This window comes from Oryctolagus cuniculus, chromosome 7 (assembly GCF_964237555.1).
Source record: "Oryctolagus cuniculus chromosome 7, mOryCun1.1, whole genome shotgun sequence".
In the NCBI taxonomy this organism is placed as follows: domain Eukaryota; kingdom Metazoa; phylum Chordata; class Mammalia; order Lagomorpha; family Leporidae; genus Oryctolagus; species Oryctolagus cuniculus.
In genome coordinates this window covers 151228842-151253405 of record NC_091438.1, presented here as the reverse complement: position 1 = coordinate 151253405, position 24564 = coordinate 151228842, and the positions used below count along the sequence as shown (strand labels likewise).

Below are 24564 nucleotides of genomic sequence, written 5' to 3'. Positions count from 1 at the left end.
CAGGCCCTCCTGTGCTGGACACGGACGTCCCACTGAGTCCGGACAGCTAGGCCGAGCGCTGGCCTCAGCACCCCACTTTCCGTGAGCACCAGCAGCCCGAGTGCGGCCTGGCCTCGTGGCAGGGCTCGGGGCATCGCGGTGAGCTGAGTCACACCAGCCTCCTGACCACACCTTGGCTCCTGCCTTCGTGCTTCAGAACCAAGAGCCCCCTTCCAACAAGCAGAAAAGCGAAGCCCCCAGATGCAAAGTGACCAAGAGGTGGGGGCGGGGAGCAGGTGGGCTCACCCACCCTCCTGTGGGCGGTGCCTGCCTCAGGAGCACACAGGGGCCCCACAGGGGCTGGGGCGTGGGGAGCAAAGATCCTGCCCAAGCAGGCATTTTCCACGGCCCCCCCGCCCCCCCCCCGCCCCCTGCACAGCTGGCCAGGGTCAGCTTGCTAACAGTGCTGACCCACCAAGAACAGAGCTGTTTCTGCAATGCATACGTTACTACGTCCGGACAAAAGCCACTGTCAGAAGAAAAACATGCTCAGGGCTGTGGCTACACACGCTCCAAATGGTGCTTCCGACCGAGGCTGGAGTCAGGCCCAGCTGGCTTGTCCGCAATGAGACCCTCACCTCCTCCTGGGGCCTCGAGATGGGGACAACACGGGCACGTGTCACCTCCAGAGGGCAGCCTGTGCCTCCCGCCGCCTGTGGCATCTCCTGGAGGAAGCCAGCCCCACGGCAGCGCGCAGCTGCGGCCCCGAAGCTCCCCCAGGGCCAGAGGCTTGGGCTGGTCCGGGCCTCAGTTTCCTTGCCGCTTCCTCACAGGAATAAGCTCACGTACATAACGTGCCTCGGGCGCCCCGACCTGCGGCACGGCGCTCCCCCCCCCAGGCTTCTCCGGGCTGCAGAGCTGTGTGTGCTGCGGGCAAGAGGCCAGCTGGGAAACATGCGGCCACACCGGGAAACAGCAGCCAGCCAGCTCCCAAGGAGGACCGGCTCTGCCCGACAGGGAAATTGTAACTGAGTCTGAAGTTGTACGGGTTCTAGAAGGCCCGCGGCAACACAGGGACAGCTATTAGGTACCTGGCAGAAACCACGCGCTGAAATGCATGCTGTTCATTTCACCTCTCCCGAACAGCCGTGACCAACGCTGCGGTACCAACAGGCAGCTTCAGAGAAGAGAAGCCGCCCGCAAGCTCGCGCAGCCAGCACACGACCGGGCCGGGATCTGAACGGCGAGGCCTCTCCCCTGGCTCGGCCTCACCTGCACTCCTCACTGGGAAAGCCGACGGCAGGCCACGAGGCAGGGCAGGGACACCCGGGCAGCGGCCTCGCGCCAGCTTTCCTTCTCGACAACGCCAGGTCACCCAGCAAAAACCTAACTGCCCCCGGAAGCCAGGGTGGCCACCCGCAGCCGCGCCTGCCCTTTGTCCCAGCATCTACGAGGGAGGGCGGGGCCGCCCCGAATGCATGGACTCTCCTGGCCTAACGGCCAAGCCCAGCTCCGAGCGGACTTCCCTGCTGTGACGACCGGGCCGGCGCCTCTGCTGTCCTCAGGCGTGCCGGGGTGCCACTCTGAGCAGAAGCCACAGCTCGGCTGCCAGAGATGGCTCGCGCTCCCCACTCGACCAAGCATTCCACCTTCATGAAGGGAAACCGCCTGGGGACATCTGGAGGGCCCCTCCCCGGGCAGGAAACCTCGGATCTCTTTCCAGAGAGGCACAGCCCTGCCTCTTTCCACGTCTCTGCTGTCACACAGAAGTAACCTCTCGGCGCCACTCCCTTCCAGCCTGTTGGGCCGAACAGCCTTCCTGCCGAGGCCTCCATGGCGGTTTGCCACGAGGCACCTTCCGCCCACGGCAGGACGGTATGACCCTGGCCATTCCTGAGCCCCCACAGAGCCTGCTGCTTGCTGTCCCCAGCAGCCCCAGCTGCACGGATTTGCCACAGCACTCTGCTTCATTTTCCAGCGAGACACTGGGGACAGGAGCAGGCATGGGGGCGAAGGAAAGGCCAGAGCGAAGCGGGTGGGCGAGGGCCCGGTGCGCCCAGGCTGAGCCGGCTGCGACGTCCCCAGGCCTGGGTGCGTCGTGAGCAGCAGGGAAATGCGGCTTGGGGCACTCATCATCCTGACGGGTGCTCAGTCAGCCCTCAAGCCCCCAACCCCAGCAGGGCGGCGGGCATTTGGTGCAGCTGATAAGATGCCGGTGACTCCAATCAGAGTGCCCGGTAGGTTTTGTTTGTTGTAAAGATGGATTTATTTATTTGAAAGGCAGAGTCAGAGACAGGGGTGCGCGGGCTGGAGCCACAGCTCCAGTCCCGATTCCAGCCTGCTGGTCCTGTGCACCCGGGAAGGCAGTGGTGATGCCTGAAGCACTTGGGTCCCTGCCACCTGCGTGGGAGACCCAGATTGAGTTCCTGACCCAGGCCTGGTGTCACAGGCATTTGGGGAGTGAACCAGCAGATGGGAGATCTCTGTCTGTCTCTGCTTACGCAGAGGACACAAGGGCCCAGCCTGGACGCCTGAGGCAGGGGAGTGGCCAGCGTGCATCACTCACAGCCCTTCTGCTGGGAAGGCCCCAGGCAGAAGGACCCCGGCAGCATGGGCCTGGAGAGACGGCTCTCGACACAATGGCTTTCCCCCCTGACACTGTGCACAGTGTGTATGAGCTGGGGCGGGGGCGGGGGCGGGGGAGGAGGAGGCCGGGCGTCCCTGGAGGACTGCACCGTGGGGGAGCTCCAGGCAGGAGGCTCCTGATTGCCCCCCTCTCTCACACCCTGACCCCACTACGCCGAAACGTCTCCCACTCGGCGCTGCCCTCTGTACTCCTGCCTCGACCTCTTTCTGTGCTGTTATCTCCCACCTCCTCGGCTGATCCTTGTCTCCTCAGGGATCTCACTGGCTCCTTCCTCTCCGGCCGCCCAGGGCTGCCCAGCCCAGGCCCTCGTCACTGCTCTCATGGACGACACCGACACCAGCAGCCTCTGCCTGCAGCCCCTGCCCCATGCCGGCTGGCAGAGCCACCTTCTGACAAAGGCACACCTGGTCCGGAACCCCTCCTCACCACCTCCGGAGCCAGCGCGTCTCGTGCCGGACAACTTGCTTCCTGCCGTCAAAGGCAGCCGCGGGAGGGAGCCGAGGGCGGTGCTGTTCAGCACCTCTCGGGGCGACCTCGCCCTGGGGTCCGCCGTGGGCCCCGCACAGGCCCGCCCGACACCACGGGCCACAGCAGCCGCTTGGCACAAGTGCTCGGGCAGCTGGCTCAGCAGCTTCTGCCTCTGTTGAGCTTCATATTCAGAGTATTTCCCTTCGAATGTTTATTTAGCATCTGCTGAACATCAGCCACCGGGGACAGATCAAGACCAAAAGCGGGGCCGGCGCGTGGCGTAGCGGGTAAAGCCGCCTGCAGTGCCGGCATCCCATAGGGGTGCTGGTTCAAGTCCCAGCTGCTCCACTTCTGATCCAGCTCTCTGCTATGGCCTGGGAAAGCAGCAGAAGATGGCCCAAGTCCTTGGGCCCCTGCACCCGCGTGGGAGACCTGGAAGAAGCTCTTGGCTTCGGATCGGTGTAGCTCCGGCCACTGCAGCTATCTGGGGAGTGAACCAGAGGATGGAAGACCTCTTTCTCTATAACTCTGCCTTTCAAATAAATAATAAATCTTCAAAAAAAAACCCCAAAAACCCCAAAAAACCAACTAAACAACAACAACAAAAAACTAGTATGGCCCCCCCCCCCAAAAATCAAAAGTGTGGCGTGGCAGAAAGCAGTGGGTTTTTTTCGGGGGCGGTGAGGGGAAGTCAACAAATCTAGGGTCAAATCCAGGCTTTGCCTCTTATTGCTTGAGTCAGCATGGGAGAGGCCCTTACCAGCCTGAACCTGCTTCCTCCCTGTTCAATGGGAACGCTGGCTCTCCTGCGCTTGTCCTTGCTGGGAGCCGGCCCCACACAGGGTCTGCGCACCCTCCCTGGGGAGCCGGCCCCACACAGGGTCTGCGCACCCTCCCTGGGGAGTCGGCCCCACACAGGGTCTGCAACGCTCCCTGGGGAGCCGGCCCCACACAGGGTCTGCGCACCCTCCCTGGGGAGCCGGCCCCACACAGGGTCTGCGCACCCTCCCTGGGGAGCCGGCCCCACACAGGGTCTGCGCACCCTCCCTGGGGAGCCGGCCCCACACAGGGTCTGCACACGCTCCCTGGCTTCCTCCATCCGCCGGGAACCTCTTTGCCGCTCCTCCAGCCCCCTACCTGCCAAGGCAACCAGAGGCACCTGGCCAAGGCTGAGCCCGGGACGCACGGCTGAAGCCCGCGGCCCTTGCGTCGCCTGCTGCTCAGAATCTGTGCCATCTACTCAGGCTCACTGACCTCACTGCACCCCCCAGTTAGTGACCGACACTGGAGACGGCCCCAGCTGCCACGCACCGCAGGTGATTACATGACGACAGGAGTCAGGGTCTTCTCGCTAAAGCTCCCAGAGCAGAGGCAAGAGCAGGCCGGTGGCCCCCTGAGGTGTTCTGAGGACAGCTGCTCGTCAGGCCCGAGTCTGGTCTGGCAGGAGCACCCTGCACGCCAAGCCGGAACCAGGCGCTGGCCGTGGGCTGACAGCTCTGATTTAAACTACTAGGAAGGCCGAGGACTAAATATTTGTCCAGGTCACTGTAGACCGGGTGGAACTATAAACAGTGCAGAGCGGTAAGTGATGCAGGAAGTAGTCTCCGGATACGGAGCCAGGATTTTGCACCCGACTGCCAGGTGGCCGGAGTGGGGGAGGAGCCTGTGGCAGGGCTGGTCGCCCCTCCCGTGTCACTGGTCCCCAGAAGGCAAGAGCCATCCCACATGAGAGGACAGGCCCTGCCCTGTGAGCCCTGGTGCCAGAGGCCAGACGGGGACCCCAGGAACCTGGCAGCCTCCAGCCCGGTGGGACGGCCCTTGCACCTCAGGTATGCCACGCCCAGGCACCGTCTCAACCGCGTGACTACAAATCCACTTCAGAGGGTTACCGAATCAATCCTTTCTGCTCTATGTTATTTTTTCTATCAACAGCAACTAACTAAGAGTACAGTTATCTTACTGAAAAGATTTTTGATGTTAAAAGGAACCCTTGTCCAGGAGAGCAGGCCGGACGAGAACGGGAACAGGGACGGGAGAAGAGAGCTCCCCTGGACGCCCAAGGCCACCGCACTTCCACCAACACAGCATCCGCGCTGGCGGGCGAAGGCAGCTCCCTCCCAGGCTGGGGTGGGCTGGGTCTGGGCTTCCCCTCTGCCCCACCCCAAGCGTCCTGCCGCCCTGCACTGGGCACAGGTGAATGCCTTCTCTCAGGATGGGTGAGGCTTGCCAAAGGTAGCTTATCTGTTCTGACGCTTCACCAATAGCATCGAGAGCGGAAGTCAGGAGAAGCTGACCGGTCAGGGTTGAGAGCTCTGTGTTTCTAACAAGCTCCTGACAAAGCCGAGGGCTGACCGGACCACAGGGCTGCTCATGGCCAGAGAGGGGGCCGAGGGAGTGCAGCCCACGAGCGCTGCGAGGCAGCCATGGCCGCTCGGGGGCGGAGCTGGAGTGTGCGCTGGGCTGAGTGAAGGGAGACACTACCTGTCTGGTAAGGCTGCCTCCGAGGTTCATGGTACCCGAGCCGGATTTGTTGGTCTGCAGCCACAGCATCACCGTGGAAGTCAGCTTGTAGTGGGCAGTGCGGCCACTGGACTTCTCCTGCAGGGGAGGACGAGAGATCAGAGCCCGAGGAACGCTCAAGTGCTCCCTCCTCAGCCATGGCCACTGGGGTGGGCATCTGGCATGCCCGTACTCTATGCTGGATCCAGCTCCCTCCTCGCATCTGCCCTGGGAGGCAGCAAGGGACACCCAAGTGGGAGACCTGGACTGAGTGCCAGTTCCTGGCTTTGGCCAGGCACAGCCCAGGCTGTTACAGATAACCTGGAGAGAGAAACACCAACGGGGAGATCTGTAGCTTTCTAGAGAGGGGGGGGGGGGAGGAAGGGAGGGACTCCCCGAAATGTTTTTAATTATTTTATTTGAAAAGCCAAAAGATGGCGTGAGAGATTTATTCCCCACTTTCAACACCCAGGGCTGGGCACAGCCGAAGCCAGAAGCTGAGAACTGAATCTGGGTCTCTCATGTGGGTGGCAGGGACCCAGGTACTCCAGCCTGCCAGGGTGTGCGTTAGCAAGAAGCTGGAACTGGAAGCAGAGCGGGGAGGACCCAGGCACTCCACTACGGGGCGCAGGACCCTAAGTCGCATCCTGACTGCCGTGCCGCACACCCACCCCACGCTGTTTTTGAAAGGGCTGCATCTGTAACCGCGTACGCCGAGTTCGCTGGGACCTTATGATCCACGACTACTCAGTCCTCACTGATCTGCATCCAATCGGCTTTGGGGTGTTTCTAGGAATTAGCAGGGGTTTTCATCAGTGTCCCCAGCGCCAAAGCTGCACCCGGAGGCCCGGCTGCCGGCTGCTGCGGGGGCTGTACCTGCACTTCCACCACGTGGATGGAATCCCAGCAGCCTTTGATCTTCTTTGATCCATCTCCAGCCTTCTTTATGAGGATCACTCCCGCAAAGCCATGATCCAGATCCCAGAGGTAGACAGATGAGACACCACCTTCAAAATACCTGCAGGAAACAGGCCCGTGAGCCAGGAGACAGATGGCCAGTCCAGGTCCCGGCTGCCCCTCAGCTGCGATTCGCCTGGCAGTGTGGGATGAACAACCCTGCACAGGTCCCGGGGTGGATCCCTGGCTGTGTCCTGGTGCCCCAGGTTGGGGAGGGACGCGGGGAGAGCGTGGGCTCAGGGCTGTGGCTCTGTGGTCTCAGGGCTGCGGCTCTGTGGTCTCTGACACCCCTTCTGCCTTCTCAGGGACTCAGATTCCTCCCAGACGGGGGACGCAGCGCAGGGTGCGACACGGCTCCTGGAGCAGCTGCTGCCCCAGTTTCCTTCTTCTAGACGGCTCTTTGCAGGACAGATGGGAGCAGCAAACTCCTCCAGAGCCTGGGAAAGACTCAGTGAAGGGCTGGGTCCAGCTTGGAGCCTCCTCCTCTGATCTCAATCGATATGGAAAAATTCCCAGTCACGAACAAATGGGACGGAAAGAAAAGGCCAATCAGGCGGGACCCCAAATCCAAGAGCCCAAAGCCGCCTGTTCCGCAGGGCTGAGGCCGCTGTGAGGGAGACCCCCGAGTTGGGTGCTCGTCCCTCATGGCCAGCACAGTCCTCACCGCAATGCCCCTGGCGCCTCCGACCCACTCGGCCTGGGCACAGTGACATTCCAGAGCAGGGTGGGGAGTCTCTTCTCTACCAAGGGCCGTTGGGTATCTGCAACTTCAGTCGCAGGCTATACAGAATTACCCACTTAAAAATTAGCCTGCTACAGATCTGCTGAATTTGAGTCCTGCCTATGGGCTTTACGTGGCTTGTGGGGCGGACACTCCCCACCTCTGTTCTCAAGGCTGCCACCAGGGAGCGCCGTGTGGACAGGACTTCAGACCTGGACGCGGGGAGGTACGCCCCCAGGCCCGCGGCAGGGTCATGGGCTCAGGAGTAAGGCACACGTGGGACCAGCGCCAGCACCTGGTTACAGCTCTGTGGAAGTCCTTATCTACCCAACAGTGGCTTAGTGATGGCTGCCAGAGATGAGCTGGGTGCACATGGGTCTCAGGGACAAAACCACCTTTACAGAGCAATTGAGAAATAAAAATAAACTAATAAGGTAGACGCCTGGCAAATGATCACTGTGTTCACCACTTAAATTGAGGACTAAAACTTAACAGGTGTCTGTGACCTGTATTTCAAAGCTATCAGGATGAGACACTCCCAGCACTGGCGATGCTAACAAGCAGCAAGTGTGGGCAGGAGGTGGGGGAGGAGGGAGGAACCTTTGCAGACCGGGCCCGCTGTGTCACAGGTGCTACTTCCTGTCCTTGCACTCAGCCAGCTGCGACCAGAAGTATCCAGACCAGAAAAGCTGCAGACGCACTCAACACGCAGACTTTTTTTTCTCCTTGCCATTATTTCATAAACAACACAGTATAGCAACGACACACACAGCTCTTACAGCGTCAGGTACGTAAGTAACCTGCAGGTGGCTTTAAAACACACTGGAGGATGCGTGTAGGTCACGTGCAGGGGGACTCGAGCCTCTGCAGATTTTGGCCGTGATGTGTGTGTGCTGGGGCCAGGCCCCCGTGGAGACGAATGGTTCACGGTACTGTTTCTGTGATTTTCCTGGAGTCTAACACTACCCACATTCAAACTTTGGAAAAGGCAGCACCTGACCTACTCTGGGCCGCTCTGCAGTGCTCCTGGGGCGTGGAGAGGGTCGGTCACTTCTAGACCAGAGTCCCACCGGCTTCTTCCCGGGGCTCCTGGGGGCTCCTGGGCTCACGAGGTGAGGCACGCGGCAGCGCCACAGCCTGCAGCAGGCCTGCCAGTGCCTCCTTGCTGAGAGGCAGCCCGCTTCCAACACACAGCTTCCTCCCCAGGCTGCTGGTAGGGAGAGCAGCCCCACATCAAACGGGGGAAAACTTGAAAAACCACGGCTTTTTTTTTTTTTTCATGCTGGTGAAAAGGGCAGCCTGTGAATTCCTGCTTTCCTGTCGTCATCCTGGAACAAAGGCTTGAAGCCTGGGGAGCCGCAGGGTCCGGCCGCCCTGGAGGGAACCAGGAGAGCCCTGGGCGCCCCGACAGCCAGTGACCGGCTGCCAACACTGGTGGCCCAGGGCTCTGCCGCCTCAGGACACTCCTCAGTGTCGTGTTCTTGCAGGAGAGGAAGAGGATGACAGGGATGTGGCAGAGGCGGAACTGGCCGTCCCCACTCCACCCGGGCACCCTCGGCTTCCCCGTGGCCACGTGGAGAGTGCTGGAGAGCACAGGCTCCCTGTGACCTCCTTGTGGGCTGCTTGCTCTTCCCGCCAAACCAAAAACTGGATTGTGAGGACACTGTGAAAAAGGGAAACTTAAAGTCAGGCCACAGCACCATCCATCAACCCAGCCCACGGACGGGATTTTTCCAAATGCCCTTCCAGCCTCTGCCCAGATGCAGTTTTTATGGAACCATGGAGCCACGGTTCCCACTGTTTCTACAGCCAGGTTCTGCAGTTTGCAGTGCGCAGCACACCAACCCACAGCCCGTCTGACTTTCAGTAGAGACGGTGGTGGCCGACTCAGAGGCTGGGCTGCTGGGCTCTCGCCTGGAAGCCAATGGACACTCCCTGCCCGGTGAGGCGGAACAAGCTGAGATGGCCCTGCCGGGATCCACACACCACAGCAACCCAAGAAGGGACCTGCATTCCAGGCACCAGAAGGGATCGCCAAGGACTCGGGCCGCCCCAAGTCTCGGCCTGGTGTTCCGAGACAAAGGGCCCCTTTGGACACCCCCCACCCACCCCGCCAGGAACAGCAGCCTCTGGGAGGGGCACGGCTGCAGAACGAGCAGCGTTACCCCTCCCATCACGCGTTTACGGTTTTGCTGTGCACGTAAAGCATTAATTAAAGAGGGACCTCAACAGGTTTTCGAAAATCTATTCTTACCTACTATCCTTTGATCATGACGACATGAAACAAGGAAAAAAATAGCTTTTATATGGCTTGCATTTATGAGTTTTTACATAAAGGCTTTTGTGGGTATTTTAAGAATGTGCTAAAATGTTGTCTGAAACCACATAAAGGCAGGGAGGAGTCGCCCGCCAGAGCTAACAGCACACACACGGAAGCACTTTACCCCGCCTGTGTGTTTCACGAGGCCAGCAGCATAACTCCGGCCTGCACGCTAACACTACTTCAACAGAGGCGGGCCATCGGCAGCAAGCCATGCCTGGACCCTGCATGGCTGGGGGCAGCTACAGAGGAGCCCAGAACCCTGCAGTTCCCCGGGGTTGGGGGGCGGAGGATGGGCCGGCCGCGGTCTCCGGTCAGCCGGTGGCGCGGAGATGTGAGCACGGGCTTTTGGCAGGCCTCCTCTGAGAGTCAGACGGCTGGGGCTGAACGGCTGCTCCACGAGGGAGCCCGGCAGCAGGCTGGCACAGGGGCAATCTCAGGCAGACTGCGGAGAAGCCACGAGGCGGTGGGAGTCAGGACACGCCAGGAATGTGGGGAGTAGGCGAAATGACAGACGGGCCTGGGGAGGGCCGGGGGCTCAACCCCGGGGGAGTCACCTCTTGCTGGAGTACCCCAAGAACCGACTCCTCTAGCACACGCTGGCAGCCCCACGCGCAGCTCTGGGAGCTCCCAAGACTTTGACAGCAAAGGCATGTGTTTCCTGAAGGCAAAGGCAACCGCAGAGAGCGTGGCTGGCTGATCCGAAAGCGACAGGACCACTCTGGGGCCGCGTCTGGAAGTCCTGCCATGGGAAATCCAGAGTGTGTACAACTGGCCAGCCCAGGTCTCGTAACCCCAAAAGCCTGGGTCCCTAGGGAACGCCTTTGGGCTGGAGGAGCCAGAAGCTTGGCAGGACCCTCGGATGGGCTGGCTGCCTGTCTGTCGGCATCTCGGCAGTCTCCCTTCTTGGAGTCTGTGCTCGCTCCCTGAAAGTCGCTCTTCCGGAACCGTGCTGTCACACACGAAGGATTTGTGTCGCTAACTCCTCAACCACAGGACTTCGGGGGGGGGGGGTGTGCAAAAGGGGAGAGACACTCAGAGTGGTTGCCCCAGAGTAAGAGCCATAGCACTTAGCTCCACAGGCCCCGGAGCGTCTGGAGCCGAGGCGTGCAGAGACCGAGGACGGAAGCTGCTGCAGGACTCTGGGCGGCGCCGACGCTGGCCCAGCCTGTCTGGGCCAACGCTGGGCTGCGATGGACTCTGAGGCTGGCTCCTTCCTTGCAACTGCTTTTGGGGAAGGCCCCCAGCAGGTCTCGTGTCACAGGCTGCAGCCCCCCGCCAGAGAACCAAGGCCAGGACGGACCTGCGGGGAGCAGGGCTCAGCAGTGCCAGCCAGGAAGGGACTCTGGCTCTGACCTCACTAGCACGCGCCTTGTGGGCACCAGCAGGCGGAGCGACCTTTGCAGGCCTGGTTCGGGCCCAGGGCCCTGGCAGACACGTACCCCTGGCCAGAGGCTCCACGGCTCTGACACGGTGGAGGGCGTCCAAGGACCCAGGATAGAGAGGGGGTTACGAGAGGCGCCCCACAGGTGCTGGGAATGGGGATCTTCTTCTGTAGTCGGCCTCATTATATAAAGCCAGGTGAAAGCAAGGAGAAGTATCTGGCACCCATGACTGTTTCCCTATTTGTACAGAGACCTGGATCCGAGCTCCCAGCTCCAACTCCTAGGTCTTCCTGGCTGCTTCAGGGCCTACAGAGGCAGACTCTGAGCACCCATTTTGACCCATTCAAACAGTTCTGTGACTTGCACGAAAACCTCTGCCCTTTTTCCTGGAACTATACAGAAGAGAACTTAATGCCCTTTCCTCTCATAGCCCCTATGTTTTTAAGGGTTATCTTTCATTTTCTACATTTTCATTTGAAAGGCAGAGAGACATAGACAGACATAGATCTTCCATCCACTGGTTCACTCCTCAAATGCCCACCAACAGCCAGGGCTGTGCTAGGCCAAAGCCAGGAGCCAGGAACTCGATTTGGGTCTCCCACATGATGGCAGGGACCCAAGTGCTTACACCATCACCTGCTGCCCCCCAGGGTGTACATCAGCAGGAACCTGCACCACAAGCGTTGTGGTCTGAACTTGAACTAAGTGCTCTATGCAGGATACTAGCTCCCAAGTGGAGGCTTAACCGGCTGTGCCACACACGTACCTCCTATATTTCGTTTATTTGAGAAGGAGGGAGGAGAGAGAGGTAGAGAGACAGAGAGCTTCCATTCTCTGGCTCAATCTCCAAGTGACTGCAGCGGCCAGGATTAGAATCAGGAACTGGGACTGCCACTCAGGCCTCCCACGTGTGTGGCAGGAATCTTGCCTCTCAGGGGTGCTCTGGCGGAGAACTGGACTCGGGAGCTGGAGCGGGAACCCAACCCAGGGACTCTGATGTGGACTAACTGCTGGGCTAGATGCCTACTCCCTCCATGTGGTCCTTTTATGCATCTAAAGATGACTTACATAAGCACTAACTAAGTTTTCTCTTGTCTGGCCTTCCCATCCTCGTATGATTTTTTTTTTTAAGATTTACTTATTTATTTGAAAGAGTTACCAAGAGAGGGAGAGACAAAGATCTTCCATCTGCTGGTTCACTCCCCAGATGGCCACAATGGGCCAGGCAGAACCCAGGAGCCTGGAACTCCACCTGGGTCTCCCACATGGGTGCAGGGGTCCAAGCATTGAACTGTCTTTCACTGCTTTTCCCAGGCCATTAGCAGGGAGCTGGATCAAAAGTGGAACAGCTGGGATACGACCTAGTGCCCATATAGGATGCTTCGCCCTAACATCAGCCCCAGCTCACTTTTTTTTTTTTTAAGATTTATTTATTTGAAAGGCAGAGTTAGATAAGCAGAGAGAGACACAGAGGTCTTCCATCTGTTGGTTCTCTCCCCAGATGGCTGCAATGGCTGGAGTTGTGCCAATCTGAAGCCAGGAGCCACGGGGTTCTTCCAGGTGCAGAAGCCCAAGCACTTGGGCCATCTTCCACTGCTTTCCCAGGCCATAGCTGAGAGCTGGATAGGAAGACAGGAAGTGGAGCAGCCAGGATTCGAACTGGCGCCCTTACCTGCTATGTCACAGTGCCCTCTCCCCCCCACCCCAGCTGTTTCTAATTTGAGAAAACCTTCAGGGCAGAAGTTCTCAATGTGTACCCCAGGTAACGTTTGTCACGGGAGACACTTTTGGTTGTCCTATTTGGGGAGGGGGAGTATTCCTCTCCATAAGAAGGTCATTAAGTCCCCTGGGGATACCTTGGTTATCCTCCCCCACCTTAATACATGCCCCGTGGTCAATGTCCTTCTTTTCTTATTTGTAACTTAAAAATTTGTGGGTGAGTGAGTGAGTGAGTGAGTGTGTGTGTGTGAGAGAGAGAGAGAGAGAGGGAGGGAGGGAGGGAGGGAGGGAGGGAGGGAGGGAGACGGGGTAGGGTGGGGTGGAGGATGTGAGCACTCTTCTCGTCGTCTACTTGTTCACTTCTCAAAGGCCTGCAAAGCTACAGTTGGGCCAAGGCTGAAGCCAGGACCTGGAAACTCACTCCAGGTCTCCCGTATGCGTGGGCAGGAATCCGCTGCAGACCATCTCCCGCACCAACACTGCCCCCTACGGGCTGCGTGAGCAGGAAGCTGCAACTGAAAGCCAGAGCAGGCGGGAAGCAGGTGCTCAGCTGTGGTGTGTGGGCATCTTGACCACGAGGCCAAATGCCTGGGTGACGAGGACAAAGACAACGCCCTGACTCCACTGTGGACACATCTCTCGGCTCACTGGTTCCTCCACCCACAGGCAGATGAGCTCACTAATATCAGCACACTCAGCTTTTTTCTCATGTGTTGCCATGGAATCGTCTCTTCCTATACTTAAGAATTAGGCACAGTGGATGCGAGGCCATCACTCTGCACTGTGTTCTCCACAAGCCTCGTGGAGGAGCCTTCACCAGTCTGACCAGTCTTTGGGGATTCTGGATCCGCTGTCGTCCACACCCTCCCTGAAGGGCTAGGCCACCCCTCCCTGGAGGGCTCAGCCTCTGGGACAGAGCACGGGGAGTGGGAGGCAGTGCAGAGGAGCTTAGATCTAGGGAGCAGAGAATCCCGAGGCCTCCTAGGAGGAGCACTGGAGGCTACGGTGAAGGCTCCAGGGGGGAAACCGGCAGTCCACTGGGCTCTTCTTTCAAGCTGGGGGTCACTCACAGATGGGAACGCCCACAACCTGGCCTGGAATGAGGGAGTGGCCAGGGAGCTGAGAGACAGAGTGTACGTGTGAGGTGGGCGTTGACCGACATCCTGGGGTTCAGACTGGAAACATTAGTGCTGTTACAGCAAGCAGGCCCCGCACTTTGTGCTGCTAAGTCAGGAGCTTGGGCTCTTGGAGGGCCAGGGCTGGGAGGCTGCAAGTCTCCTTTCCCGACCCCACGTCCTCCAGCAGGTGTACGGCCTGCTCCGCTGCTGAGTTCAATGAACAGAAGCAGCAGGACAAGCAGTCACGAGGGACGCTCTTGACCCTAGCTGGTGGCTGGACGGGACGAGGACGAGGTCGAGGTCCTATGGGCACAAGTTCAAATGGCAACGCCCCTGTGTGCTGGGTTTTATGACAAGAAGAGGGAACAGGAAGCCTGGAGGCTAGTGCTGCTCCACCAGTGGTGGCGTTTCTGGTCCTCGGATCACACCCTTCCGTTCCCTTCTGTTCCCACCCGGCCAGAGACAGCGGCCTAGCTCCGGCAGCAGTCTCTCTGAGCGCCCTCAGTGTCCTTCCAAGCACACGGGCACTGGGACTCAGCGGTGGGAACAGCTCAATGCAACCCCAGGAAGAGAGGAGAATCCCTAACCGGCTCGCCAGGACCCACAGACCCAGCCTTCCCCCTCACAGGGCGGCCTGGCCCTCCTGCGTCTGCTGTCCCTGCACTGGCTGTGCTGAGAGGCGAAGTGGACCTGAGTCCAGGAGACGGCCAGGGGGCACAACCGTGGCCCCCGCTCGTGGAGATGCAAGGACGACGACACCACTGACAGCCCCAAGTGCCGGCCTCAGCGGGAAGAAGGCAACCTTGGGGGCTCTGAGCCACCCAGAAGCCTGGGTCGAAAACCCAAGTACCGCTGGCTGGGGGTGCGCATGCAACGCCCGCGTCCCCTGGCTGGACTTGGCCTGCTCTAACATGACGCTGAAACCCGATCGCCCGTTTGCGGGCTGAGAGCAGCTGTTCTCACCACAGTTTACGGAATGTGTCCAGAGCCTGCCTGCAGACACGGGACAGGTATTCTGCGGAAATTCCTCCCGGTACACACAGGTGCACCAACCCCAGAGCAAACATACCAACTGGCTTAGGCACGCTCGAGCTTACTGCCAGCTGCACGTAAAGGCGCACATCTGGACTGTGGCTGCAGCTCCTACGGCCTCTCTTTAGAAGGCGTTCCCTTCTCTACTTCAGGGGAAATAACAAAGCCCTCAGACAACAGAGCAGCGGGAGGGGCCCGATCTGGCTCTCGCTTGTTTGGGAGCCAATGGTTAGCTGACACTCAGCAGCACTGGGTCCACCCTACCCCTCGGGTTTCCAAGTAATCCCGGTCACCCGAAGCCACCACTTCCGAGGACCCATCTGTGCGAAGGGCGCTGCCACGTTCTTTCAGAGCTAATGGAATGAGCCCTTTCTCAGAGCAGGATCCAGGGTGCTGTTCTGCCTCCAGGCCAGGTTTGCCTGGGCATCGTCAGACATCCCAGCCAGGGTGGGAGGGAGCACAGGGGGCAGAACTGGGTCAGACTGCAAGTGACATGCACACACCACACTCTGCACATGCGCTACCAGAGGAGGAAGGCAGCCCACTGTCACCAGAGTGCCCCGTGCCGGGGATTCTGGAGGGTCCTGTCTCACGGGGGCTGCTGGCTGTGAGACCACGGTCTGCCGCACTTCCACAAAGCAGCTTCCCATCGAGGAGCACGGGGAGCTGGCAGGATGAAGCGGCCTGGCCACAGGAGGGACAGCCCCCACTTCCACCCCAGCACGTGACTGTGCCACATGGTCCTAGGAGCTCAGGAACTCCTGCAGAATCAGAGTCCTCGGATGCCAACTTGGGGGATCACGTTTACAAACAAACTTGATTTTCCCCATACTCCTCTTTTCCATCTTGCTTTTTCTTAGCAGATGGGCTGGCCAAGGCAACCAAACCCTGGGCTGCAGCCTGAGGGTGCCAGATGAAGGGACCTGCGGTGGGTGTTCCCATCTGGGTCCCCAAGGAGGGGTGTGACATGCAAGCTGTCCCGGGGCACCCTGCAGGGGCCTGGAAGGTGCAGTCCACAGAGCAGAGCAGGAAGCAGAGACAATGCGACTCCCCCAAAAGCTGAGAGGCGAAGTGGACCTGAGTCCAGGAGACGGGCAAGGAGCGCTTCTTGGGACCTGGCTCCCCATCCAATTAAAATAACACAACCCAAGCAAGCTCGAGTCACTCTGTCAAGTGCTTCCGGCACTTCTGCACAAGCTCCAGGCTCACAGCAGCGGGGCTGGGGGTCTCCCCAGGTGCTCCGAGTGCATGGCTGAAAACACCAAAATACACACTGACACCCAGACACCAACCGCACTGCCGATGAGCTGAGCATACAGTCCTCTCCCATCTTCACCTTGGAGCAGGGGACCTGCAAGTGGTGCCTGTCCCAGGATCCTCCTGCATCCTTGAAATCTCGGAGACGCTCCGACCTCCGCAAGCAAAAGCCACAGACTCAGCTGAGTCGGCAGCGGGTGCAGGCAGACATGCCAAAGCCACGTCCCTCTAGCTCCAGAACTTTCTTCTTTTTCTTTTTTTTAAAGTTTTTTATTTATTTAACAGGTAAAGTTATAGACAGTGAGAAAGAGAGACAGAGAAAGATCTTCCTTCTGTTGGTTCACTCTCCAGATGGCCGCTACGGCCGGTGCTGCACCCATCCGAAGCCAGGAGCCAGGTGCTTCCTCCTGGTCTCCCATGGGGTGCAGGGCCCAAGCACTTGGGCCATCCTCCACTGCACTCCCGGGCCACAGCAGAGAGCTGGCCTGGAAGAGGGGCAACCGGGACAGAATCTGGGCACCCATATGGGATGCTGGCGCCACAGGCGGAGGATTAACCAAATGAGCCAGGGCGCCGGCCCCTAGCTCCAGGACTTTCCTGCCCATTTTGCATCCCCACAGGCTGCCTCTGCTGCCTGACTTCACAAAACTCCTCGCCAGGCACAACCCCGCGGACCACGGGAGCCCCGCCTGGCCTTCCTGGCAGTGGGCAGCACAGGGAGCTTGCGCTGCAGATCTCACACGGCCGGACAAAGGGAAGGGGCTTGCACTCTCAGCCAGCTGCTCACAGTTCCCCCACTTCCCAACTGTGTCTGGGGCTTTCCCAGGACAGACACAGGGCTGCCGGGTCCCAGGCACCCTCCAGAGTGACGCCCGAGCCTGGGCACCTGGCACCCACGCCTGTGTGCCTCTCTCCCCCCGCAGCCTGCTCCAGCTGCACTCACTGACAGCACTGCCTTAGGACTTCAACGTGACTTCCACACTCAGAACCCTGTCTGGACGTTCCCATGCGAGGCTGCGTGGCCGGCTCAGGGTCCCCACGGCCATCCAAGACTCGAGGATTCCAACCCACAAACGGAGGACAGAGTTGCAGGCACAGCCACGTAACCTGTGTCAAGTGTTACAGAGAAAGGACACAGAGCAAAACCAAGCAAGGGTGCGTGGGGGAGCCCGAGAGCTCCGGCTGGTGCAGGCGCCCAGAGAGAAGGCACACGTGCAGCTCACGCGTCAGAAGCCATGCTCACCAGGCAGTGGTGGGACCCCTCCCCGCTCCCAAGCTCCTGGAGGACAGGCTTGAAAGTGGGCCTTGCAAAAATGTTCTTCACTTGAATAGCAGAGTTCGTCTCTCTCTCTCTCCTAACTCCCACACACACTGTACACACAGGGTCTGCTCTTCGCTTCCCAAATGCCTGCAATGCCTGGGGCCAGCTGGAGCCAAGAACCAAGAACTCAACCCAGGTCTCCCACACGGGCGGCAGGGACCCGATCACTTGAGTCACCACTGCTGCCTCCCTTATTAACCGAAAGCTGAAGTCAGTGCTGGAGTAGGGAACTGGAGTACTCCACTATGGGCCCCCGGCAGGTCTCACACGGCCAGACGACGGGAAGGGGCTTGCACTCTCTGTCCCTCCCCAAGGGCCTGGTCTTTGCTCCTTCACAGCACTGATCCAACTGTGCAAGTGTCTGGCTTGTCTCTTCACGTGTTCCCATGTACATCTAATCAGCCTTTAGGTTAAAACGATAGCCCTGAGGGCAGGGCTGGGTCTGAGCCCATCACAGCTGCACCCAAGTGCATCGGTGAACACCTGGTGAATGACGCCAGGTGCTTCTCCCTCCAGTCACCATGGACGGGAGCCACCAGCACCTTGTGTGTCCTCCTCATTGCTGAGGGGGACCAAGTGGCTGTCATCAACTCAATCCTCCGGAGCTTCCTCAAAGTCCTGCTGTGGGTGGGGCACAGCCAGATGTGCAGGCTTCTAGCATGGCCAGTGACACCACATGGCCTTGCTGTCTTGGCAGGTCTGCCACCCACAGCCTCACAGCCACGGTCACAAATGTACAGAACATCAGACATCCATGCAGGAAACGGCACAACCAAGAGGATCTTGTCACTCTAGCAGAATGAGATCACTGCACGCCTGGGAGGGGTCAGCAGGAGCCCCAGCCCTGAGGGATGGGCAAGTAAACAGGCCAGAGGGGGCAGCTTACTTGCCCAGTGTCAGTCAGCGAGCAGAGGCAGAAGAGAGGCTCACATCCGAATCCCTTCTGAAGGCAAGGTCCTGGGGCCAGCACCGTCAGAGCACTGGTGAGTCGTGGCTGCTCCACTTCTAATCCAGCTCCCTGCTAACGCGCCTGGGACAGCAGCAGCAGAGGCTCCAAGTAGCTGGACCTCAGCCACCCATGTGGGAGGCCTGGAAAAGCTCCGGGCTACTGGCTTCAGCCTGGCCCAGCTCTGGCTGTTGCAGCCAACCTGGGAGTGAACCAGTGGATGGAAGGCCTCTTTTCCTCCTTTTCTCTGTGTCACTATGCCTTTCAAATAAAACAAAATAAATCTTAAAACAAAAACAAAACAAAACAAAACAAACAAAAAAACAAAGCCAACGTCAGGGCTGGCGCTGATCCAGCTCTCTGCTGTGGCCTGGAAAAGCAGTAGAAGTTGACCCAAGTCCTTGGGCCCCTGCACCCAGGAAGACCCAGAAGAAGCTCCTGGCTCCTGGCTTTGGATCAGCCCAGCTCCAGCTGTTGCACCCTTTGGAGGAGTGAACCAGTGGATGGAAGACCTTTCTGTCTCTACCTCTCTCTGTGACTCTTTCAAATAAAAATAAATCTTAAAAAAATGTCTTCCCCACTCTGCAGTCTGGCCTGGAATTCAGCCACCTGCCTCCCATGCTTCTGCTGTTTGCTCCGAAAATCTCCCCCTGCCTCAACCTCGACAATTCCCAATGAGGCCAATACATTAAAATCTCCTCACCGCCTGGGCCTCAGGTCTAAAAGACGGGGCCACCCTTTAGCAGCCTAGGGGCAGGAAAGGCATCTGCAAACCTGCAGTTCCAAGGCCCCATGAACCGGAGGGGTCAAATGTCTCACACACAAGTAGGCCTGCCCTGCCCTTCCTGGCCGGACACCACTGGGATCCCAGGAGGACCCTAGCAAGCGGAGGCTAGAGCCCAGGGACACCCTCACAGCCTGCACCTTCCAGGGCTGTCACAAGCACCGTGCAAACCTCTTCCAGACGTGCAGGGCTGAGCAGAAAAGCTAATTAAAGCTTTTGAAGATTATCTGAGACCTGAAGCAAGAAAGAACACAAGTGCCTTCCCACCCTGCTCCTCCACTCCAAACTCTGGCCTTCATTAAACTTTGATTTCAATCAATTGCACACCCACTAAAATTAACTTATAAGGCCAATAAATTGCAACCGCGTGTTTGAAGGTATTATCTGCTCCAAGCCAAGAGCCACGCACTGCAGAGCACAGGGCAAGATGCCTGGTGCAGATGGGAGCAATCAGCTTGGGAAGAAAGCGGTGCCGGCCCCTTCGGTCAGAACATCTGGTCTCGGGCAGAGCCGGGCTGAGAGGCCAGGGCGAGGCCCGGCATGAAAGCTCGGGCAGGCAAGGTTTCCTGTCTTCTCTGGGAACCTCAACTATCAAAGCCCCGGTCTCGGGGTTCCTGGCAGCCAAGGGCGGCTCGCCCGGCCAGCGTGCCATTCCTCTGGCAGCGGCAAGCGCATACCCCACAGGGAAGGCGCTACTTCCGTCTCTCCCCAGAAAGATGGATAGCGCAGGGGTGACGAGGCCCAGGACCAGAGAAGCAGTGTTGACTTTGCTGGGAGAGAAGGACCCACGCCCACAGGGCACACACCCAGGAGCTCGTGCTCCCGGCCACCCTGCGGCTGCCTGGTGCGCAGGGCCGTGACACTGCCTGCCCCGAGCCAGCCTTTCCACCAGACGCAGGAAAGCAACCGTCTTAGCGCTTGGGAAACAGGAACGCGAGCAGCTGAGGTGGGGACAGGGTGGAGGCGGATGCAACACAAGGTGGCATGAAAGCAACCGAGGCCGCCTCTGGCCACAGCACGCTGGAGACACAGCCGTCACCTACGCGTTTCCAGCACGGTGGTGGGGTAGCTGACAGCTGGGGGAAGGAGGATGACAACAAGGGGTTCAGGAGGCACGGGAGAACCAGGGCCCAGGGGACTCCAGAGGGAATGGGGCAGGACATGGGGCGGCCTCTCTGGGCACCTACTCATCAGTCTGCCCACCCTGGGGAAGAGCCTCACCCACAAGTGCTGGCCCTCTTGGTCAAGTCTGCCTGAGAAACTGCGTCCGGCCCAGGGGAGAGGGGAAGGGCACACCCCCGGGGGTCAGCCACCCTGGCTCAGCTCCATCCCGCTCACCATCTGCCACCAGGTGCTGGGCAGTAGCTCTGATTCCCTGCAGAGTCCACACCTTGCAGGGCCTAGCACCTGGAGAAGGAGCCTGTCTCTCCCAGACGGTCCTGGGAGGAAGATTTCCTCCTCCAGGGCAGGGACGCTGGGAGAGGCCGGGACGGGACAGCGCCTGGCCCCGATGGCGTCTCAGGACAGGGTCTCCTTCCATTCACCTTCCTCGCGAGGAGGAAGGACGAGGTTACTGGGCTTGCAGGTGAACGGGGAAGGCGCCCAAGAGGCTTTCTCACGCTGTGTGCAGGGGCTGCCTGCCCAGCACAGACCTTGCACGTGGCAAGGTCATGGCCCCTAGGCCACTGGCTTTCTGGTTCCTGAGAGCTTTGGGGAGAGTGACACGGCGAGGTGCAGGGTGGCCTTCCTGCAGGTGGTCAAGTCGGAGCCCCCTCCAAGGTCCCGGCAGCACAACACTGAGAGGATTCAGGGGCCCGACAAGGCTGAGGCTGGCAGCTGTCAGTCACCTGACGGGGGAGGGGGCTGGAAGGCAGAGCCCAAGCCAAACACAGACCTGACTGAGATGCCTCAGGACGCCAGGATCCAGAGCACTGCGGGTTCCTGGTTAGGCCAGGGGACGCATCTGCTCTTCCAGTACGGGGCCGTCCTGGGAATGACGGCCTCAGCTCCCCCAGTCCCTGGCACGATCCTGGGCCCATCCTGCTGTGCAGTGGTGGCTCTACCACCACCCCTTTTCTTTCCACCGGCGGGGGTGAGGAGGCAAGTCATCTCCCAGCCCTTCCCGCGACAGTTCTGAGTGACCCAGCCAGCAGGCGCAGGGGCTTTTGGGGCAATGCCTCCTCCTACAGAGGGTCCTCCGCCAGAGCCCACCTGCCCGCTGAAAGGAAGACACGCAGAGGACTCCTTGAAGAGTGGTCTCATTCCCAGGGTCACCAGGCTGGGTCCTATGAATAGGGCACAGAAGGCCTGCTTGCTGCCCCTCTGGTCCCTAGAAAGCCCAGGGTGGCTGCTGGTCAGGGCCAGCCAAGTTCAGGGCCTCCTGGCTGATGCCCTTCTGCTCGTGGTCTCTGATGACCCACCAGCAACCTCTGGGGACCCTCGAGACCGGGAGCTTCTAGAGTGAGCAACACCCCAGGATGTCTTCAGAAACAAAGAGGAGTTTGTTCTCGTAAATTTTAGACTCAAAATAGGGAGGTTCATCTTGCGTGGGAGAAAGCTCCTCACAGGTGCGCCCGGAGTGTTCCTCCCCAGGGCTGGGGGGAGGACAGCACCACGCTGGTGTCCTAAGGACAGCTTCCACCTGCATGCCTCTGCAGTCTGTGGTTCCTACCACGCGGGGAGAACCCATAGTGTGCAAGGGACACGGGTGCTGGTTTGAGTCCCAGCTGCCCCTCTTCCGATCCAGCTCCCTGCTGATGGCCTGGGAAAGCAGTGGAAGATGGCCCAAGTGATTGGACCCCTGCACCCACATGGGAGACCTGGAAGAAGCTCCTGGCTCCTGGCTTTGGATCAGTTTAGCTCTGGCCATTATGGCTATTTGGGGAGTGTACCAGAGGATGGGAGATCTCTGTCTCTAACTCTGCCTTTCAAATAAAATAAATACATTAAAAAAAAAAAAAAAGCCACCTTAAAAATGGGCATTTCCAGGGCTGGCATTGTGGCCTAGCGGTAAAGCGGCTGCCTGTGATGCTGGCATCCCATGTGGGCGCAAGTTCATGTCCTAGTTGCTCCACTTCTGGTGCAGCTCCCTGTTAATGGCCTGGGAAAGCAGCAGAGGATGACCTGCCACCCATATGGGAGACCTGGAGAAGCTCCTGGCTTTGGCCTGGCCCAGCATGGCTGCTGCAGCCACCTGGGGAGCCAGCCAGTAGACAGAAGATCTCTGTCTCTCCTTTTGTCTGTAACTCTTTCAAATAAATACATCTTTAAAGTAAAATTTACAAAGGACACTTCCCTGGAGGTGGGGTGAGCCCAGCCCTTGCTGTGTCCCAGCCTTGTGAGCCCTGGAGTGCTCCGTGACCACCTGTTACCCAGAGCAGGAGGACTCTGGGGGTACTGGGAAGAGTCCTCAGTGACACTGGGGACATGCACACGTGATGGGCTCATCAAGCCGCCGGGAGGTGCCCACCAGGTGCTGCTCGCGCTGGGGCGGGCAGCGGGGGAAACCACAGCTCAGACAGCTCTTCTGGCCTGGACCAAAACACCGAGGGCAATGTGTGCCAGCCACTTACCAAGGCAGTAACAACCCAACCCACGTCCGCCCTGAACACACAGTCTAACGGGAAAACACGGAATGCAGCTCCTGACAGTGCACCAGGGGCGAGGCCAGCAGCGTCCCGGGCTGGGAGGCAGCAGGTGGAACAAGCCAGCCCCCTTGTGGGTGGAATCTGCTATCGCGTCCACGTTCATACTTGGCTGAAAGGCAGACGGGATCCCTGGTGCAGGACTTAGTAAGGACACAAAAGCGGCCAAAATCACTTTCACACCGACTTGCAATTTCAGAGATCCAGGGGTGCACAGGTCCGGGGCACCAGCACTGGAGACCCTGGCACAGTCAGGCCCTCCACGTAGCCGGAGCCTCCCGCTCTACCCAGGGCAGTGGGTCACTCCAGGCTGTCACTGCCACACACCTAGCACATTCGGTTCAGTGACTTCAGCGCCTGCCACTCGGGTTTCCACAGTGGCAGGGCAGGGCCGTGGAGGCGAGGACCTCACTGTGGGTGCAGGACACACCCCAGCCCTCTGCAGGCCTGTTCGGCAGGCCGGTCTGGAGCTGGTTTTCTGTCCGTCCCTCCACTGACAGCTGTGTGGTATCAGGCAGGCTTCCTCCCCTTTCTGAACCTGAATTCCCCTCCTTTGGCCCAGGGCTGTTTAGAGGATTCCTCGGGGCACAGCCACTTGCTGGTCACTGCTGCTGCCACCCTGTTCTACCATCAGTAGCATGAGTTTAACAGGAATCCAATCCACTCGCACGTTCTTGTTGAACAGCTGGACTGGTATCTTGCCAAGTGACCAGGTAAAAGAATATAGAAAATATCCACTAATATGAACACCAACAGAGCACTGGGGAAGGAGCTATCACACAGCGAAGTGCTAGATGTAAGACCCTTTAAACACAGAGACCTGCTCTACTGTGAAAACCAACAATCTGCGCAGAACTCAGGCAACCATGGGTTCCAATCCAAGCTCTGCGCTCCTGTCCTGTGGTCTTGTGTGAGTCACTTGACCTTTAGAGTCTCATCTGTAAGACTTAACCCCAGAGGTTCCTGCGGGAATTCACTAAACACAGCTACGTTGGGGTGGGGGGGGACATCTGGCACAGTGGTTAGGGCGCTGCTTGGGATGCCTGCGTCCCTGGGCAGAGTGCTCAGCTGAGCTCAGCTCTGTTTTGTTGTTGTTGTTGTTTTTTGTTTTGTTTTGTTTTGACAGATCCGTTCTATTTATTTCAAAGAGTTACAGAGAGAGGCACAAAGAGAGAGAGAGACAAAGGGGTCTTTCATGCGCTGGTTCACTCCCCAAGTGTCTACAATGGCCAAAGCTGAGCTGATCCAAAGTGGGGAGCCAGGAGCCTCCTCTGGGTCTCCCATTTGGGTAGCAGGGCCCAAACACTTGGGCCATTTTCTGCTGCTTTCCCAGGAGCATTAGCAGGGAGCGGGATCGGAAGTGGAGCAGCCGGGACCGGCACCGCAGGCTGGGTTTAACTCGCTGGACCACAGCACTGGCCACTCAGCTCTGCTTCTGCTTCAGCTTCCTGCTCGGATCATGGGAGGCAGCAGATGGGCACCTGCTGCCCACGTGGGAGACCCAGATGGAGTTCTGGGTTCCTGGTTTCAAGCGGATGCAGCCCCGGCTGCTGCAGGCATTTGAGGAGCAAACCCAGAGATGGAAGATCTATCTGCCTTCCAAACAAAATGGGGAAAATAATAAAGCCCACAACCCACATCTGAGCGCCTCGGGTGCCCGGGTGCCCGGGTGTGACTCCCAGCTCTGCTCCCGATTCTCTCTTCCCACTAACGCAGACCCTGGGAAGCGACAGGCAATGAATGGCTCCAGTAACCGGGCTCCCCCAC

The 24564-nt window shown here is 59.1% G+C and overlaps 1 protein-coding gene across 4 annotated transcripts in view; it reads right to left on the bottom strand.

The window, feature by feature from the left end:
- Positions 1 to 24564, bottom strand: part of CAPZB (capping actin protein of muscle Z-line subunit beta) — a 119775-nt gene that overhangs the window by 7412 nt on the left and 87799 nt on the right. For all 4 annotated transcript variants that reach the window (XM_051858035.2, XM_070079213.1, XM_051858034.2 and 1 more), the window contains exons 5-6: positions 6470 to 6611; positions 5576 to 5692 (exon numbers count right to left, since the gene is read on the bottom strand). In XM_051858035.2, the coding sequence (XP_051713995.2) occupies positions 5576 to 5692; positions 6470 to 6611 (259 nt within the window). The remainder of the gene's footprint in view (positions 1 to 5575; positions 5693 to 6469; positions 6612 to 24564) is intronic.